Here is a 20442-nt window from a genome sequence, read left to right as displayed (position 1 = left end):
CATTTAGGTGGTAGGTTGTATGAGCGAGCAATAAACCGTGAAAGCTGCAGTGGTCTGAATGGAAAAAAAGTGGCCGGTCCTTAAGGGGTAGAAAGCCCTAGGTCCTCAAGTGGTTAAAACTGTGGCTAAAAGCCACACATTTTATTTGCCCATCTGTCCCGGTTAATGCAGTTTTTATGCAATTCTGATGTTCTCGCGTGTCGCCCATACGCATTGCCGAAATGTGCATGACTATGTGTTTAGTATAAACGAAGCCTTATGTCCTGTTTAAAAAGGACCTCCAGTCAAAATGTAAAATAAATGGAGGAAAGAGATTTGTCTCATGCTCGATCTACCCATACATCACCTGATGTATGGACACCTTTAATGTCATAAAATTTTCTTTTTGCTTTTCATAACCCTGACTAGTCCTTTTTTTATTTTTCCCCTTAAAGCTCATCCCAGGGTGCACCATGCAACAGCTTCCTGTCTCGTACCAGCCATTTCCTCCTCTGTTATCCAGCGAACATTACATCCTGCACCCTCACCCACCGCTGCCACCACACCAGCCACCTCATCTGGCCTCTCTGACCCCGTTTGTTACAGTGCAGCCACAGAGAGTGGTAAGTGTCAAAGTGCTTTGAATTTTTTAATATTCCAGCGTTAATTAAAACCTGTCTGTGGGGCTCAGCTGTTCGTTTTAATATCTGAGAGCCTACAGCTCTTTGGTTTTCCAGCTCCTAGCAAAGGGCACTACAGTTTAAGGGAAACTTGTATGATTGGATTTTCACAAACTATTTAAAGTGATCCTGAGCTCGGGATCAAAATCAGATAGTTACCTTAAGAGAGGGAAGCCCAAGGATCCTATTGAGGCTTTCCTCTCTGATATTAAATTCCCTGTTCTTGAATGTGGCCCCCTCCACATCAGGGACGCGCAGCTCTTCCTCCAGAAGAGTGGCAGCAGAACAGCTGCGTGAGCCCGCCCACGCCTGTGCAGTATCTCGAAACCCGAGGCTTCGGCTTACTGTGCATGCACAGGTGGACTGAGTCGGCTATTGGGCATCCACGCTGAAGGAAGAAGAGCTGCGCGGCCCCAGTATGCTTAGCAACAATGCCTTGCTGATCTCCGGGGGGGGGCGTACTCAGTGACGGGTATATCAGAGCAGGGAGAGAAGCCTCAATAGGATCCTGAAGCTTCCCTCTCTTTAAGCAAGTCTCTGATTTTGTACCCGAGCCTCGGGTCGGGTATCCTTTAAGACATTGAAGAAGCAAAATGTTGTTGTTTATGGCCAAAATCCTAGTTTAAAAAGCAACTTGCTGGTTTCATATATACCTTTCTGTTTTAATATTTAGTAGAACCGCCTCTGGCTACAAGTACAGCTTTGGTTCCTTTAGAAAAGCCTCCCAACAGTTTTAGATGGCTGGATTCTGCACATTCTCTTTGGTAAAATTGCTAATTGTTCATTATCTGACTTGTCCAGCCTGTGAGCCAGAAGCTCTTGTCAGCCAGGGCTTTTCTAATAAATGTGCCCACGGCCTGGTTTTGGCTCCTTCCTGGTGGCTATGTGTCCCTTCCTGGTTCTGTCCCCACCCTCTGTAGTAAGTGCAAATACTCATACATTTATGTCAGTCATACTAGGTATTATGCTGGGTACACACTCTGCGTTCCCACACTTGATGCCCCGCTCTATTCCCGGCCGCTCGATTATTTCCGACATGTCAGATTCTCGTTCCAATGGATCGTTAGGTCGATTTGGCATACTTTACATGAGAATCGACCTAACAATCATCGAGACGTGATCGGAAATAATCGAACGGCCGGGAATAGAGTGGGGCAGAGAGTGTGTGTCAACGCGCACTGTGTGTACCCAGCATATAAGGGTGTTGAAGCTGAGGGCTGCTAATCAGCTGGGAGCACCACTCTGACTGCCAGAAAGCATGCATTGTCATGTTGTGCAAGTGTTTTGGCAGCAGTTGACGGATGACGTCATTCTACATCCTCTCACAACAACCGATGTATATCAGATTGCACTCTCTACTAGTGATTGATGAACATCACGAATGAGCATTCACAGACTTTTCTGCTAAAGTTTGCTGCGAACCCCATTGACATTCAGCAGAACTGAAAGTTTCACTTGCCTGGGGCTTCTGCCAGCCCCTGCAGCAGACCTGTTCCCACGCCATGACATACCTATCCTCCATTCCCCCGCCACGGCTCACTTTTTTTCTTATAGTGGAAGCCGACTTCTAAGTCAACCTCCACTGCGCCCTCGCCACGCGTATCCTAGTACGTGTTCCTGTAGCCAGGAGTACTGCGCAGGTGCAGTATGAGAAAATCTCTACTGCGCAGGTGCAGTATGAGAAAATCTCTACTGCGCCTGCACAGTACGCGTCCGGCTATGGGAGTCTGAACGAGGACGACTGCGGACAGGGCCGCGCAGGCGCGGTGCACTAGAACTGCGTAAAGTGAAAGTGAGTCTCTGCAGGGGACAGGAGCATTGGTGAGTGGCACAGGTTAGCTGCAGTGGCCTGGCAGAAGCACTAAGTGAGTGAAACTTTTTTTTTTTTTTAATTTCAGTTCTGCTTTAAGTGGCAGGCGAATTTCTCAAACCTTCAGGGCTTCTCTGCAGCAACAATTTCTTTAAAAAAATAGTGTCCAAAAACCTAGACAGTGGTGTGGGGGGATCACTTGCGAAGCAGCAGTCGGGGGCCCGCTGTACACACATCTTAATATCGGCTGAGGTGGCCGTTTTGGTTGTTTTTTTTTTGTTTTTTTTTCTGATTATAAGCGAAAATCAGTCAAAATTAGGATTATTATTAGGGCATAGACCTCTGACAATTCGGGCTCAGCCACACTAAAAGCACTTTTCTGAATGCCTTGTGATTAGCGCTTTTTAAAAATCGTTCCCATTCACGTTCATTAAAATCACGGTAAAAAATCACCGCAATTGCGTATGCGAAAAATCGCGGCAGTTTTTACACAATTTTTACCGCAATTTTAATGAAAGTGAATCAGAGCGATTCTTAAAAAGCGCTTTAGCTTGTCTCATCTCTCCGGTCAAAAACAAGTGTTGACCTTGCCTGTCTCTCGGCTCAGTAGCTCCACCTGCTGGTAGCAAATGGGTAAATGCAATTTAGCATTTTTTTTTTATATAGAACCAACACATTTTCATAGAGAACATTTCACATTACTCACTCTCAGGAAATCCATGCAGATACAATGGGTACATACATTCCCTATGCATATAGTATGTTTAATTGAACCCAAAATCCTAGCGATACAAACCCTGAGGCCCTGTTCAGTGGTCAGTTGCAGGGATGGGCTCACGGGTACTCACGAGTCCGCAAGGACTCTAATTCGTAATTAAAATGAGCCTTAATTGCCGCAGCTGTGTGGCTGGAGGATAAGGGGTTATTTACCCACAATTCCGTCCTGCCTGCGCTCCAAATAGCTTGCACGCGTCTTATTGGACGCATTGCAAGCCTCACTACGCCCACTTCCTCCTTCAAGCCGAAAACAAGCATGCAGCTTTTCATGTTAAATCTGAGAATGTCAGAAATGCCTGATCTGCAGCATGCTTCTTCAGGGTCTATGGATAAAAGTATTAGAGGCAGAGGATCAGCAGGATAGCCAGGGAACTGGTATTGCTTAAAAGGAAATAAGTATGGCAGTCACTATATCCTTCTTGTTACAGTCCCTTGAGTTGGTATTAAACCATCTACTTCAGTTGTATAAAGACATCAGATTATCATTACCAGCTATAAGCAAAGAATTTGCCCAACAGGCAGTCTCCACTCACCTTGGAAGTAGAAGCCATGCTAGAAAATAAAATACACTTACTGCTGCTCACTTGACTATCATTCTGTTTAATTTGCTAGTTTGGCTTTCACCTCCTGGTTCTTGTTTCCCAGCTAGTGGTTTTCTCCCAGATAAGATGACCTCAGGAAATCTCCTGCTTCCCTATGAATAAACATGCATGCTTGGGCAAGCTAAATGTGCTGGTATCTAGGAATGACTGTTAAGTGTAGACAATTGCTAAAAAAAACGAACTGCTGTTGGAATTCTGTAGTTTAAATAACAAGAGCATTACCTTTTATCAATTGTTCTTAAAGTGGTACTACAGTTCTGCAATAAAAAATATTTAAGGAAAACATTATTCATGTCCCATCTTGCTGCCCTGTAGCAAGTACTGTCTTGTAGGATTGAGCATCACATCCTCTTTGGGTAAACTTGCTCCGGATAGTCTGGTCTCTTTTACCATATTTTGCAATTTGGCCACACCTAAACGAATCCTAGCCCAGCTTCTTTACTGTGTTGCCATAGAGGTCCAGTATTGAGTCCTGTCACTGATGTCATGCGACAGGCTGAGTTATGGTATAGTGTGGCCAAAGTGTAGGCCATAAGATCTTGTATGACTTATAGGAGCAGTTACACAGTATTATGAAGCCTTTGAGGGAATCTCTTGCATGATTTGTGTTGCTATGGTTCATTTGCAATTTTTTTTAATCTTTAAGCCAGCATTTACATCTTAAAGTGTATACAAGGCGACATGAGATAAACATGTATGTACAGTGCAAAACATATTATTAATTAGGCTGTTTTACATGGTTTGCTGCCTGAAAGAGTTAATTTTTAGGCGTGTAAGTGACTGCTTCTGTCTTACCGATACCTTCTCGGGAATATAGTAAACCTCACTGATGAGCAAAGTGAAGCCATAAAAGTTTTCCTGGCTGAATACAACTTCTGAGAGCAGGAGGAGATAGAAAAGAAAAAAAGTCAATCGTTCATGTATTTTCATTAAGGGACACTGAATAGGCTTCCACTGAGCAGACACAACAAAACATTCTATCTACCTTGTAAATGTTTAAATATAAAACCATGGGATATCCAAAAAATGTCATTTTTAGAAGTAGGAGGATAAATACAATGGTTTATCTCATCAGTTTATTTTCACCTCGGGTTCACCTTTATGCTTATGTGCTGGAAATGAAGTTAATGCACATCTTGGCAAAACATTCCTTACTGTAAGCTTGCATTTAAACTTAACTGCACACAAGGCATCATACTTGTCTGTTTAACATAAAAAAAGATTTTTACTAATGATTACAGTGCTAAATGAAGGTCATCACAATGTGTGATGTCCCTGCTTCTCAGACATTTAGTTCCCTCCAGTAGTAAAACAAGGAGCGGTATAGCTACAGGGAGGGACCCCAGCAGGTGCCTGCTTTGTATTTAAAGTGCCACATCTTCATGTTTTATTTTTTTGCATGGCTGATTTTCTGTTCTATTCTGTATTTCCCCATTTAGCCACTGCAGAGGATAGACAATGAGTTAGATCTTCGTGGGGACCAACATCACATGGGCAGTTTCCCATTCCACCACTCTCACCCTGTGCCTGCATTGCCCCATTCTGTGCCCATGCATTACCTCTCCCATGATGCATTGCACCAGGAGCTATCCTTTCCTGTGGTAAGTGGCCAGCAAATACTTTTCAAGGTAAAAGGAACTTGATAGAAAAGTGGGAGCTGTTTTTAAAGGTCTGGGCTCGGAAGCTGCTGTTTTAATCTTTCCTTCACTGCTTAGTTTTTGAATTATGACAAGCATGTGGGCTCGTTGGGCCAAAACCTCACTAACCGCATACTTGACATGGACTAGCAACTAAGCAGAGTGGTGAATCAAGAAAAAAAGATAACATAACTGTCTCAGAACTTGTCAACAAGTGGCAGCTTCCATTTTATTGATTTTCTGTAAAACTTACAGGTTGCCTTTAAAAACTTGACTAATACAATTTTAAAGGAAAGACCTGTATGAAGCTTATTTGGTTGTGCTGTGCAAATGCATTTTACATAGCAAGGTGACTCTCTGCCATATTAACCTTTTCTGTACATCTGTAATTGCAGCCATACGCCCATTTGATGCCACGGCGACTAAATGCCCAACGATATCGCCTGCAGCAACCACTGCCACCTCCTGCACTGCCTCCTTCGTATTATCCAAGCTTTCTGCCCTATTTCCTGTGAGTACTTCTTGCTATGTGGCTTACAGCCCTATCACATTATTTACTGTTTTTTGACTTTGGTAAACGGTTTGCTATATTTGAGTCCTTGACCTAGTTCCACCTTTTTGTATTCCAGTTCCATGCTTCCTGTCTCTCCCACTTCTGTTGGCCCAGCTATCAGCTTGGATTTAGATGTGGATGATGTGGAAATGGAGAACTATGAGGTTGGTATGGCTCTGCAGTCCATGGTTTTCTGTTTTTCTTATCCTGTATTGTTAATCTGGGGACACAGCATTCAGTGTAAATGTCCTTCTCCATTTGACATAGATAATGACTTTTTCTGTTGGGTTATCTCATACATCCCGAAAACCATGTGCATTGTTTTATTGTGCCTGTCTTTCTCCTTTCTAGGCGTTGCTTAACTTAGCTGAGCGCTTAGGAGAAGCAAAACCCCGTGGACTCACCAAAGCCAACATTGAGCAGCTTCCATCTTACCGCTTCAACTTTGAAAGCCACCAATCGGAGCAGACATTGTGAGTACCTTTGAGTGATATGCTCTGGCCCCAATTTTATGTTAAACATATACAATAATACAATACAATAACATTTCTATAGCGCTTTTCTCCCATAGGACTCAAAGCGCTTAGGCTCTCTCAGATTCAGTAATTAGTAGGATGAAGTATTCACACAACAAAAGTTATATTTCTGCAAATGCCAAACTGAACAGGTGGGTTTTCAGTCTGGATTTAAACACGTCCAGGGATGGGGCTGTCCTGATCTGTTGAGGTAAGGAGTTCCAAAACGTAGGGGTAGCATGACAGAAGGCTCTGGGACCAAAAGTTTCCAAGTGGACTCTGGGTATGACTAGATTATTAGAACCTGTGGATCTGAGAATGCGGGGATTGCTACGCAGCTGTAACATATCTTTCATGTATCCAGGGCCTAGATTATTCAGGGATTTAAATGTCAGTAGGCCGATCTTGAATAGGACCCTCCATTCTATAGGTAGCCAGTGAAGGGAATGCAGGACTGGCGTTATGTGGCAGTGACGGGGTTGGTTGGTTAGCAGTCTGGCAGCAGTATTCTGTATCAGCTGTAGGCGGTACAAGACCTTTTTTGGAAGGCCAGTGTAGAGAGCATTGCAGTAGTCCAGTCGGGATGTGATGAAGGCGTGGACTAAGGTTGGCAGATCTTCTGGGGGTATGAGGTGCTTGATTTTTGCAATGTTCTTCAGGTGAAAATAGGATGATTTCACCACAGCAGAGATTTGAGTTCTGAAGTTTAAATCCCCATCAATTAGAACTCCCAGGCTACGCACATGATCAGAGCTGCGTAGATCCGTGCCTCCTATTCCCAGTGGTGAAGACTGCAAGTTAAGTTGTTTTGTTATCATGCTCTGCCCTCCAATCAGAAGGACTTCAGTTTTGTCTGCATTTAGTTTCAGCCAGTTGTCATTCATCCATTGCTGTAGTTCACGTAAGCAGGTGTTTATAGTTAGAGTTGGGTCTGTCACACCAGGCTTGAAGGAAAGATATAGTTGGGTGTCGTCTGCATAGCAGTGGTATGTCAGGCCATGTTTTTGGATTAGTTTTCCCAACGGTAGCATGTAAATCGTAAAAAGCAGGGGAGAGAGGATTGAGCCCTGGGGCACCCCATACTTAAGTGTTACAGGGGTGGACAGGAAGGGCCCCATAGACACTTTGTGGGTTCTGCCACTCAAGAAGGATTGGAACCACTGAAGTACTATGCCATCAATGCCGCAGTATTCCTGTAGCCTGTTTATCAAGATGTCATGGTCAACTGTGTCAAAGGCTGCAGAAAGGTCTAGCAGTATGAGGATCGAGCACTCTCCTCTGTCTCTTGCCATGAGCAGGTGGTTGCATATTTGGATGAGGGCAGTTTCAGTGCTGTGGTGTTTCCTGAAGCCAGACTGGAGTGGGTCATAACTGTTATTTTGTAGGATTCTGGCTTCTAGCTGGAGGTATACAGCTTTTTCAATTAGCTTGCCCAGAAAGGGGAGGTTAGAGACAGGTCTGTAGCTGGTCATTGCATCTGGGTCCAGGGAGGGTTTTTTGAGGAGAGGCCTGATGATTGCTGATGAAACATACAGGGCTAAAGAAAGTCCAGTAGTGATGTCCATATTTATTTTACCATTAATTACATTTCACTACTACTGCGAAGTCTGTCTATTGCCTTTACCGTTGGGGTAAGATTTTAAAAGGGAGGAGGGTGGGGAAGTCAGGCAGTAGCGTGTTTTTGAGTTGGAGGGAAACCAGGACACCCAGCATATAAACCCTGGAAGGAGATGCCTGGGAACAAACCCACCACCCTGGAGTACAGGTATCAACCTCCTGTCCTCAAGGTCCACATCCATGGCAGTGTTTGGGATGGACTGAGAAATGTGTTCTAATAGATATACACCTTTTCCTGATTCAATCCCATCAATTAACCACTTGCCGACCGCGCACTCATAGCGCGGGTCGGCAAAGGAGTAGCTGCAGGACCAGCGACGCACATCTGCGTCGCCGGCTGCAGGCTAATTAATCAGGAAACAGCCGCTCGTGCGAACTGCTGCTTCCTGTCAATTCACGGCGGGGGGCTCCGTGAATAGCCTGCGGGCCGCCGATCGCGGCTCGCAGGCTAAATGTAAACACAAGCGGAAATAATCCGCTTTGTTTACATTTTTACAACGCTGCTAACAGTAGCAGTGTTGTACTAGATCAGCGATCCCCGGCCAATCAGCGGCCGGGGATCGCTGTCACATGACAGGCAGGAGCCTGTTAGAGGCTGCACAGGACAGATCCGTTCCTGTGCAGCCTCCGATCTCCGGGGCAGGAAGGGAGAGGGGGAATCCTGCGGTGGAGGGGGCTTTGAGGTGCCCCCCCGCCACCCACACGCAGGCAGGAGCGATCAGACACCCCCGCCCCCCCCCCCCCCCCCCCCCCCCCCCGTGCACATCATCCCCCTAGTGGGGAAAAAAGGGGGGCGATCTGGTCGCTCTGCCTGTTGTTTGATCTGTGCTGGGGGCTGTAGAGCCCACCCAGCACAGATCTTCTAAATCAGCGCTGGTCCTTAAGGGGGGGTAAAGGCTGAGTCCTGAAGTGGTTAATACCATACAGTATTTGAGTACATCTACACCAACAATGGCCACAGACAGTGTAGATCTTACAAAAATTACAAATAATGAAAAGAAATATGTTAGACACAATACATTCCCTTTAGAGATACAGTCTGCTTTTTGGCTGTCCTGATGGTTATTGTGATTTTATGACCACATACTACTGGATGGGCATTTTGTTAATAATAAGCACATTCTACTGAAGCATTCAAGCACGGGGAAAAAAAAGTCCTACGAACACTTTTATGACATTTTTACAATGTGCTTGGCTTGGATGGGTGTGTTAGCATCATAACATTTTAGGGCCTGGGGACACTGTTGCATTGCTGGGCAGATTTCAGCAGCGTGTCTTAGTATATGATACACGAGGACATCATGCAGCAGTCTTGTGCGTTGCTTAGTATGTTCTGACAATGCACTGCAGCATAAATTTCTGTGTGCAACACATGGCTGTCCCATTTGATATAGATGAATGGGGTCAGGGCTGCAAGCCTTGTGCTACATTTCCTGATTTCCTAAATGTCCTGTTAGTCGTTGCTGCCCTCCAGCTCAAACTGATAATGTGTCAACCAGACACATTGTCACCAGCATGCTCTTATAAATGAGAAGGCAGTGCGCTGTCATTCTTTAACTGCTTATAAGAATGCACATTTCAAGCTCTCAAAGGCCAGTTAAAATAACTTGGAGGGCTGCATTAGGCCAGTGGGCCTAGAGATTGACACCTGTGTCTTAAAGTACCCGAGGAGACAAGTGACATGAGATGAACGTGGATGTAAAGTGCAAAACGTATTAACCAGACTGTCTTTCTTTTTTTTATTTTGCTGCCTGAAAGAGTTAATTTTCAGACATGCACATGGCAGCTTCTCTCTTGCCTGTACCATGTCGGGGAATATAGTGAACCTCACTGATAAGCAGATTACAGCCATCAAAGTTTTACTGGCAAATTCCAACTTCTGAGGGCAGGGGAGAGAGTAGCCAATAGTTCATGTATTTAAAATCTTTATAGACTGTCATTCATCAGAGACAATAAAACATTCAATCTACCTTTTAAATGGTTAAATATAAAATAAAACCATGGAAGATCTTTTTTAAAAAAGTCATTTTTAGGAGTAGAATAAATACAATTGTTTCTCATCAGTTTTTCACCTTGGGTTCATTTTACACTCATTGTTGTTTTTCAGACTGTGCATTTTGCTCAGTGATTTAAAAAAAATGCATTGTAACTGCGGTCTTGATATTCTTGTGCACATAAGCTTTCAATCTGTTGCTTTCTTACAGGTGTGTGGTCTGCTTTAGTGACTTTGAAAGTCGTCAGCTTCTCAGAGTGTTACCCTGTAACCATGAGTTCCACGCAAAGTGTGTTGATAAATGGCTTAAGGTACATTGCTTTATGCTACTTTATTTACAATTTGTAATGTTTGTTATCAAAGCAGAGCACCTCTGTTCAAAAAAAAAAAAAAGAAACTGACCTGTTGGGAATAGTAACCCACAGGCGGAACACCAGTTAAACTTTGCTTTCCTGAGTAGATCTTGCCCCTGTTACCACAGTGGCCTCCAGTCTTGTTTCTCTACTTGGAAAACACAACCACAAACGCATACTAAAGAAACGTGAATCCATAACGCAGTTAAAAATGCATGGTTTTCTGCAATACATTTATGCTTACAGCCTTAAAGGACCACTGTAGGGAGAAGAATATGTATATTTCCTTTTAAACATGTATATTTCCTTTTTAAGAATATTTATTTCCTTTTAAAAAATGTCAGTTGCCTGCCAGCCCTGCTGATCTATTTGGCTGCAGTAGTGCCTGAATAACACCAGAAACTTAACATGTGGCTAATCTTGTCAGATCTGACGATGTCAAAAACCCCTGTTCTGCTGAAAGGGAGGATCAGCAGGATAGCTTATAAGGAAATATGGCAGCCTCCATATCCCTGTCGTTACAGTTGTCCTTTAATGTGCCTTGAAGTGCCAGGGACATCAGAGTAAGGGGATGGACAGACTTCTCACTGCTGCGCTGAGGAAGAGGCTTAGAAAGTAAACAGGCTAAAAGTCCAGCGAGTATCTGCTTGTGTCCCTATAGGATTGGTATAAGATCCCTGCAGAGAAGAAGCCTTTGATTTGGTTATTGAATACCTCTAATGATGATAAAGATGAAGTGGGGGTTCTTTTTTTGAGCTGTGTTACTGGGAAGGTTCGGTTAAAGGAAACTTAGTTTTAAAATGTAACTAAATATCTTATTAGCATTCAATTTGAAGAAATCTGGTACCGCAGCACGTGTATATACTGGGTTTAGAGGGCGAAAACCAGCGGAGAAAATTAGATCTCTCTCTCTCTCTCTCTCTCTCTCTCTCCCTCCCCCTCCCCTCCTCATTTGTTTAATCACCCAGAGGAGTAGAGCTGTTACGTATGTATAGCTGGCAACAGGCCAATGGTAGTTAAGAACTTAACTATTATATAATGTTTAACTACCGTAACATACAATGAATATAGAACACAGGTATAGACTATGAAGTCACAAGAAAGAAATGTCCACACACACGGTAAATGATGATACCATCCCGTATTTCACAGTATATAGATGCTCATAATCAGTGTATGTTTGATGCTGTAAAATAATTTATATTAAATCCACTCCCACAGTCAAGTCTACAAAAAGAGAGGGATTTCAGAATTGCTTGATATGATTGATATTAACCAACTGTAAAAGATAAGTACTACAGAAATGTCCTGACACATTTAGTGGTTAGAGGCCAACTTCCTCAGGCACAGGGTAACAAAAAATCTAGACGTACAAATTCGCAGCTTAACCCAATGCAAGCTGATGAGCCGGTCTTTGCACAGAAACGTCCTTACTGGTAGGGCAGATGGGCAACACTCAAGCATGGCTGGTTTGGCCACTAAAGAAGGAAGGCATTAAGCTTGGCATAACGTGAGCACCACAGCAGGTATCTTAAACCCCCATAGTATTGAACTACCAATTACAATTACCAATGCTCATTGAGAAGTTGAATACCTTCAACTTCTATCTATCAAATTAAAAAATTTACTTTGTGACAATTCTAGCTTACCGTTTAATATCTTGTTCATAGTAGGTGTGTTTTACATGTGGTAAACTTTATGGCGTAACAAAATCTTGTTTTTTTTTTTTTTCTGTTTTCCTCTCTCCATTTAGTCCAACCGCACATGTCCCATCTGCCGGGCCGATGCCTCTGAAGCTCACAGAGATGGGGAGTGAGGAAAGGAATCTGCCATCTCACTTCCTACCAGTGCACAAACCCAGAGGGATCAATATAAAGTAAACCAGCCTCCTCGCCTGTCTTGGATGCTTCAGCTTCCCCCTCCATCTGCTCTTGTCCTAGTGGCTAGGATTCAGCAGCTTTGAATCTGGAGGTGGTGTCAAGAGTCACACATTCCACTGTCTCCATCCTAGTACCTCTACACCCCAGTACCTCCCAGCGGAGTGCCTACGTTATGTATTATAGTTGTAGGCCTTGGGAGGGATTTGAGGTGTGTTGTAGATGAATTGGGTGGCCAATTGAAGAGTTACTTTGTCCCTTTCCTCCTCTGTGGGTAGCTGAGGCTAGCAGGTTAAAAAGAAACATAAAAAGACTGGGTCTTCAAGGCCAGCGCTAGCCCCCGAACAGGAATTTGAGGCATTACCAGGGGCTCCCTGTTTGCAAAATTCTTCTGCCAGTCCCTTAGTTAAGGGGGATGTCACAGCTGCTTATTTAAGTATGTTTGCACTGAAGCCCGAGTGGGCAGTTTGTTATTTTCTTTTAATTCTATGGACCAGCATTTTACGTTGTATTTTACTTAATGCCGTGAGAACTAATTCTTTTTAGAGCGGGTTGTAATATTAGTTTGGCCTTTTTAAATTGAATATTATTGTTTTTTTTTTTTTCTTCAATCTATTGTTAATCTGGTCTGCAGCTTTGTTCAGACTTGTGTGGTTTAGCAATCCATTCCAATCTACTTGAGAGCAATTAAATTGTGTGAATTGATTTACAGCAATGCTGTATATTTTTCTGAATTGGTGGGAGGACTCTTAGCCTTTGCTCTGGTTCAGGTAATCAATTCATTGTGTATGGAGGAGAGGTTGAAACTAGGAAGACATCAGTTTGTCCTCTGTATTTTAGAAAGCGAGACAGGGGTCTCTTCTCGGTTTTTAATCACCAGCTAACCCAGTCTTAATCTACTGAGCTGTTACTAACAGATATGTGCCATTTTTCATGTGACAGATTTTTAGTGTTGCGGTTTTGTTGCAGGAGCCTGATTTTGAGCAGTGCGATCATTTTAAATGTTTTATTGGACAAGCGGTCTAGCAGTTTTTGTATTGACCAGTCTGCTGGCGTAGGAGCTGTTTGCCCATATTTCTCTCCTGTCTTCTGCTAGCAGAAGCCCTGGTAATGCCTCCAGAGTATGTTGTTTGGCAGCAGGTCACACAATTGCAGACTGGTGTGACACCACAGGGTAAACTCTGTTGCACGCCAAGCTGTGTTCTAGTGAGCGTGGCACCCGCGGTTTCCCCACCCAAGCTTCCCCTTCAATAAACATAGGGGACACCTGTGGGCAAGCGGCTGCCTTATTTAATGATTTGTATCTGTTTTAGTTCAAGTTTGCATGATAGAACAGCAATGAAAACACAAGAGCCAACCAATCATTTCTGATCTGTGTGCGCGTTTCAACGGTCAGACAGAGTCTGTCTTAACGTTTCACAATATGCATGTCTGAGCAGCTTTGGAATATGGTATCTGCTAACCCTTGGCCGTCTGTGAAGTGACGTGAGGGGGGTGGGTGGGACTGGGATAAGCATTATATAGGGGTATGTATCATGCTGAGCTGATTCCTGCTGTGCACTTGTTCGCAAGCAGAAGGCACCTGAACTGTTTGTTGGGATTTGAATGTTTTTGTTGCCTGTAACAGTCACACTTGGGCAGGGAATGCGTGCGATGGGGTGTTCTAAGGCCAAAAGCCAATTTTAACGTGGTGGAAAGAGCGGCCCATAGCACATTACAGTGGGTAACTGCTGGACCTTTCACACTGACAATGTTGCCGACTAGTTCTACATATATTGGTTCTATATTACTGAAGAATAAGACTTGCATCCACTGATAAGATGACAAGTCACACCCAAAATTTAAAGTTATTTTACATCAGTATGTTAAAGTATTACTCCAGCCAATTATTGTCTCAGTTTTGGGTAGAGAGAATAAGAATTTAGTCCATAGCGGGCCTTTACCACACCTATAACCCTGGTTGGTCTTGTTCATCTTTGATGGGGCAACTTTTCAGCCCCACAGATGGGACTGGATGGTGTTTTAAGCTTATTTGCTGTACCCTTATACTCTCCAGAGTGTTTTAAAATAGTGTTTCCTAATCTTTTCTCAGTTGTGTCCCACCATCTCAACCTTTGCAGTGTCTGAGTATCACCTTCATCTTTAGGAATGACCACATATACCGCTCGGTTACACTGCCAACATACATTCAGTATACAGCCTTCTCCAATATATTTGCACTGGAACCCACAAAAGCCCTTTATACCTACGTTCTGCATGTTGTATTTGTTATATGCCACTATAACTGACGCTAGAGTGAGCAGATTCTCCAGTAATGCAGTTCTGTAGTGGAAATCTACGCCCTGTAGTTTGCCACCTCCAGTGGGGAGGAAGTCCCTCTGGTGCCAAGTGTTCCATGCTTTGGGAAACCTGGTTTCATTGCTATTGTTTCTGTTTGTTTTTAATTAGACTTACATATGGGAGCTGATAAGAAATCATATAAAGACATTGCAATAACCTATAGCAATTGAGTGCTGTGCATAAAGCGGCTTAAAGAATATCTGCGCTTTTATTAAACCCCGGCATTAGAAGAGTCAACTGACTTGCAGCAAATAGTAAATGATTTGTTACATTTTGAATGAACCAGTCTGGATAAGCTTGTACTGTTTCTTGTGTCCCGGAAATGCTGGTCTTTGCATCCAGTATTCAGCTGTCTGGCCACTGACCAATAATCACCAGGGCTCCGCAAACCTATGCATCTGTGTGTTACAGGGATGCTGTGAATAATGGGAGCCCCACTGATGGCAGCGTTTTTTTTTTTTTAAAAAGATGCTAGTGCTGATTACATCAGGTGTATCATATAAGCCACACCCACCCCACCACGCCCGGTCTGTTTATTGACTGAGTGAGACCTTCTCACCACACTAGTTACTTCCTAGCCTCAGGCCAGGACCACGGCACATCTTTATTTCCAGTGTTTTACTGTAGTTCTGGCTTAATGGATATCTAATGCTAGTCTTTGCATCCAGGACCACCAGAAGAACTGCTGGGAACAAAATGTGAGAAAACCACTAGTGCTGCTAATTTGTAAACCGAACATAGTTACATAGTTATTTTGGTTGAAAAAAGACATACGTCCATCGAGTTCAACCAGTGCTGCAGGAGCTGAAGCATGTACAGCAGGATTCAACATGCTGCAGGAGCTGAAGCATGTACAGCAGGATTACACTTCTTGGTGCTAGCCTGAATATGTGTGTGTATTTTATGTTTTTTATTTTGGTTTAAATGGAAAAGCCCTATCTAGACAGGCCCTCTAAAAATGTTTTTTTAGCAGCAAAAATGCACTATCCTTATTGTAAATCAGTTGACTCTTCAATGTTCTCTTTTCAAATAATTTGTAACAGCCCCTCCCCAGCCCTTAAAGCTATGAGCAGACATTTAGTAACTGTCACCCAAACCAATCTTTTGTGACCGTCTCTGCAGCCTGATTTATTCTAAAGAGTAGGGAGGGAGAGAGCAAATGGGAGGCTTCAGCCAGCAGAATTTTCGATAGACCAACAGCAGCAGTTGGTCGAGCGTAATCCAGCACCGTGCATCACTAATGATGTTACCAAGAATGTTGTGGGACACCAGTGTTGTCTCAACCACTGGTGACAAAATGTAATGTGTGCACATAGTTTAGCAATTGCCAGTCAGAAATGATTTCAGCAGCAACCATTCATCAGTATAGTATCTACAGTGTAAACAAAGAGGAGTGGCTATGCTACAGTGGATGCACTCCTCATTCTTCACTAGGTAGCCACACACGGTACATTTTTTTATTTTTATTTTTTATTTTTTTTATAGATTTCTTTTTGATTTGAGCAGTATAATCATTTTTTCTGATTGGTCAAATTTTTCAAATGTTACGTGTTCAGTTTTCCCCAATTGTGAAGAAAAGATTGAAAAATTTGCTTGCGTCTATAAATCAATACATTGACAATCTATTCTACACCATTTAATCTTCTGAAAAATTGTACAGAAATTTCTGCAACTTCCCATAGTTTTATTAATAAACAAAATGAAAATTTTGATCCAATCTCTCACTCTGTCTTTAATTTTTTTTTTTTTTGTGAATGAGTAGTTTTTATCTAGTTGCCAAATTAATTTCTCTTTTCATTGTATGGTGTGTGGCCACCTTAGGTGTGTCATAGACTAGCTGCCTGCACAACAGAGTGGTCACTACTTATTGTTGACACTGCTGGAGGATGGAATGGGAGGTTGCTCTAATCATTCTCTGAGAAGCACATTCCCTGTAGGGAGTGCTATGGGCCGTTATTATAAAGCATAGGGACAATATGTAAAATATGTAAGGGCACTTGACTTCAAAATTCAGAATATCTGAATGCACAAATATTTTTACAATAGGCAGTAAAGCGTATCTAAAACAAAATGCGGAAGGAATTTCCACATTGATGTGTGACCTTGTTTGTACATGAAATTAGACCAAATTTGCCCCTTGATGAATTGTAATGAATTACTGGTTTTGTTTACGTTTCAAAATCTGTGAATCCCATGTACACAATCTCTACCATCCCTGCATTCTGCTGGTCTGATATATTACTTCCTCCTGTTGTCCATGCCAGTCTTGCTTCCTGGACATGACATGCAGAGTAATGAGCAGATGTGACTACACCTCACATCTCATCTGTGTGAAAGCTTCACTCACAAACTACTGTAGTGGGTGGGTCTCTGAGTGAAGCTTTCACACAGGGATGTACTGTAGTGGGTGGATCTCTGTGAGTAAAGTTTTCACACAGAGATGTACTGCAGTGGTTGGATCTCTGAGTAAAGCTTTCATACAAGGATGTACTGTAGTGGGTCGATCTTTGTGAGTGATGCTTTCACACTGGGGTGTACTTAGTGGGTGTTTACCCACGGACTACAGTAAAGAATGTTTCCACGGACAACAAGAATAATCTTCAGTTACAGGCCTCCTCAGAAATGGGACCTGAAAGAGAAACTAATTGTTTTGCTCATAGCTATTTAAAGGGAATTTTTTTTTGGTTTGTTTTCAATCCCTAGGTTGAGTAAGGAACAATTCTTGCATCCAGCATTCGAAATAATAGTGGGACCTCTTTCTCACTGTTGGTTAATATGGCAAAGGCATTGTGGCGCTGCATTAATGAAATACAGTGGTTTCAAATTGGCCAGTTTCAGGATGAGCTGCCAGGTTTGGGTTATGATCTCATGTGTGGACAAACTCAACCTACTGGTATCAAGGATTAGATTGTGGTTGGAAGTGCAACCATGTTCATAAGTTATTCAGATTTGTGTATGCACTTTTACCCACAGTCTACACCCATGTTTATACTGAACCTTTTTTACAGCAATGTTAGGTATGACCAGGAGATGGCACAGCAGGTAAAATCTTTCATTGTAGCTTTTGGTTCTTAGAAGGGCAAAATAAGGAAACTAGATGACTGGATGTGGGGGAAGACTTCATTTACCTAAGTAGGATTTCCAGCTTGTCCCTTTTATATAGTGAAAGTTGTTGGCATGAAATTGGGAATTTGGCTGCCATGGGCAAAACTGAGTGATTATGGATTTATAACATTTGTTTTATTGCTTCTCAGAGGCCCTTTTGTTTTAAATGTTCCTAGACCCATACATACAACTCTAAAAACAAAACTTTGATCTCCCAGTTGAAAACTAGATTTTTGTAGGTCCTGACACCATTCAGCTGTAGACGTCTTCCCCTCCACTAGCCCTTCACTGTTCTCACTGTTGGAAGGTTTCAGGAAAGCATTGAAGATAATCATACTGTTTGATAAACACTGATGCACTGATAATTAGCTGTAGTTACATACTCTGCACGATGGGAAATGGACATCTACAGAACACAAACTGCAAAGCACTGAACACATCTATCATACTCACCTAAAAATGGTCCATGCTTCACCTCCAGCCTAGCTAATTACTTGTCCGTTCATACAGGTGATGGCTTTCCAATTTTTTTTGTTTTTGTTTTTTCAGTCTTCTTTTTGCATATTGGCAGCCTATGGAGTTCTAAGCCATATGCTAACAGTGAGAACAGTGGAAGATGTAAATCGTTCCATATGCTGGAGCATGATTGTATTTTTACTGCTTTCTTTCCCCTCACAACCAAGTCAAGTTTGTAAACTGCCATTAGTGAGGCTTGTGGAAGAAGGCAACAGCGACTGCAGCAGTAACACAGATCAAGCACTTGTTTTACAGCACACACGTTACCAAAGGTCTTACTGTATATATACTTCAACACTTCAAAATTCTATCAGCAGACTTACAACCAGACAACAGCAGTATCTGCTGCCTATCCGTTAGAAGTCCCATGACCTCTGGAGAAGTCCTCAAGGCCTTTCCCAGCTGGAGATGGGGTTATTTCTTCATCTGCCCTCTGCTCCACTGTATAAAATGCATCGTTCTTCCACTAATCTAAGTAGGAAACCCACAACCATAGTTTGAGTGCTGTTGAGCTCTAGTACAGTAAAGCACTTAGCACCCCATTATCAGTCTGCTATAAGTACAACCCATTGATTTAGGATGTCTGTGAGTGCTGCATAGATGCCACTAAATTTTATATATATATATATATATATATATATATATATATATATATATATATATATATATATATATATATATTCCTTTAAACACCCCTATGGTGGGATATAGTGGATTGTTTACTGTATCATCCTAACCTCCTGGACCCTTACTCACACTGGGCTGATTGTTCTCATTTCCCTCCCACTAACATTCCTGCCCCCCAGAGTTGTGGCTTCCCTTACTCAGGGTCCCGGAGGTGTCTTCTGTGTTAGAACTGTATATCTATATGTGTGTGTAAGCATATAGATATAACTCTATATATAAACTTTTTATTTTTGCTTTTGGTACTTGCACATTTACTGGTTACCTCATTTCCCATGTATGTATTTGGAAAAAAAAATGCTAATATATAGAAATGGTTCTTGAAGCTATCAGAGTGTGTTTTTCTTTTTCCTCCATTCCATTGGAATAATATTGGTTTGTAGCATTTAACATTTAACTAGTAATATTGTATTATATATATATGTGTATACTGATTGAAAATTTTTAACAGATTTGTACTTTTTTTAAAATGAAAGTTGCTAGTTTTGCTTGACCTGGTAGTGCAATCATTTATTTTTTTTAATGTTGTGGCTGAATTGAGAGGGTTCACTAATAAATGTACAAGGACAATATTGACATCTCTCGTCTTTCTTTTTATAATGTCAATTGTATTTCATGAAAACTGCGAAGAAGGGGGGGAATGCGGTCATCAAGACAGCGAGCTCAATCTGCTATTGTTGCCTAGGGCTAGAGGTTACTTGAGGACATAACCCCTTACTTGGGTCACTTCACCCCACACTGAGGGCTGGGGACCACTAACTTTTGAGTCTCTCACAGGGCTGTGGAGTCGGTCCAAAAATCCACCGACTCCTCAGTTTAGGATTCCACCGACTCCACGACTCCGACTCCTCTAATTTGCATATTACAATTTTGTTGATTAAAAGTATGTAACATGAAATTCGTCTCTTAACTGCCAACGCTTAGGAATTTTACAAGACAACTGAAGTGAGAAGGATATGTAGACTACTATATTTATTCCCTTTAGACTAAAACTAGTCCTTGGTAAGAGTACTTGTAAAAGGTACAAACCGGAACAAAGAACATCTATCAGGCCCTAGGCAATGTAAGTGTGGGTACATGTAAGAATGATGTGCAGGTACTCTGCAGGGGAATGAGGAGATTCTTCCTCTATTACACATTCTTCATGCACAATCTGAACAAGGTTTATGGGTGACAGACAACACCTCTGTGTTTAATGTGCACAGCATTCTCAGTGGATTCCCTGCAGCTTTGTGGGGAGTGCATATGTAGAGTATAGTACTACTGTGTAACAAAGTAAACCTGAGACAGATGAAATTAAAGTTTTATACATACCTGGGGCTTCCTCCAGCCGCCTTCAGGATAATCAGTCCCTCTATGTCCTCCTCCACCACCTGGATCTTCTGCTATGGGTCCAGGTACTTG

General features: G+C 42.5%; 1 protein-coding gene across 2 annotated transcripts in view; it reads left to right on the top strand.

Moving 5' to 3' along the window:
- Nucleotides 1–19610, top strand: part of RNF44 (ring finger protein 44) — an 85779-nt gene extending 66169 nt beyond the window's left edge. For both annotated transcript variants that reach the window (XM_068277042.1, XM_068277044.1), the window contains exons 5-11: nucleotides 435–602; nucleotides 5288–5449; nucleotides 5881–5996; nucleotides 6115–6202; nucleotides 6390–6511; nucleotides 10375–10474; nucleotides 12270–19610. In XM_068277042.1, the coding sequence (XP_068133143.1) occupies nucleotides 435–602; nucleotides 5288–5449; nucleotides 5881–5996; nucleotides 6115–6202; nucleotides 6390–6511; nucleotides 10375–10474; nucleotides 12270–12332 (819 nt within the window). In that variant the 3' untranslated portion in view covers nucleotides 12333–19610. The remainder of the gene's footprint in view (nucleotides 1–434; nucleotides 603–5287; nucleotides 5450–5880; nucleotides 5997–6114; nucleotides 6203–6389; nucleotides 6512–10374; nucleotides 10475–12269) is intronic.
- Nucleotides 19611–20442: the final 832 nt, after the last annotated feature.

Source organism: Hyperolius riggenbachi, chromosome 3, assembly GCF_040937935.1.
Source record: "Hyperolius riggenbachi isolate aHypRig1 chromosome 3, aHypRig1.pri, whole genome shotgun sequence".
NCBI classification, from domain to species: domain Eukaryota; kingdom Metazoa; phylum Chordata; class Amphibia; order Anura; family Hyperoliidae; genus Hyperolius; species Hyperolius riggenbachi.
The sequence above is the reverse complement of the archived record's forward strand: the minus strand, read 5'-3'. Positions and strand labels throughout refer to the sequence as shown.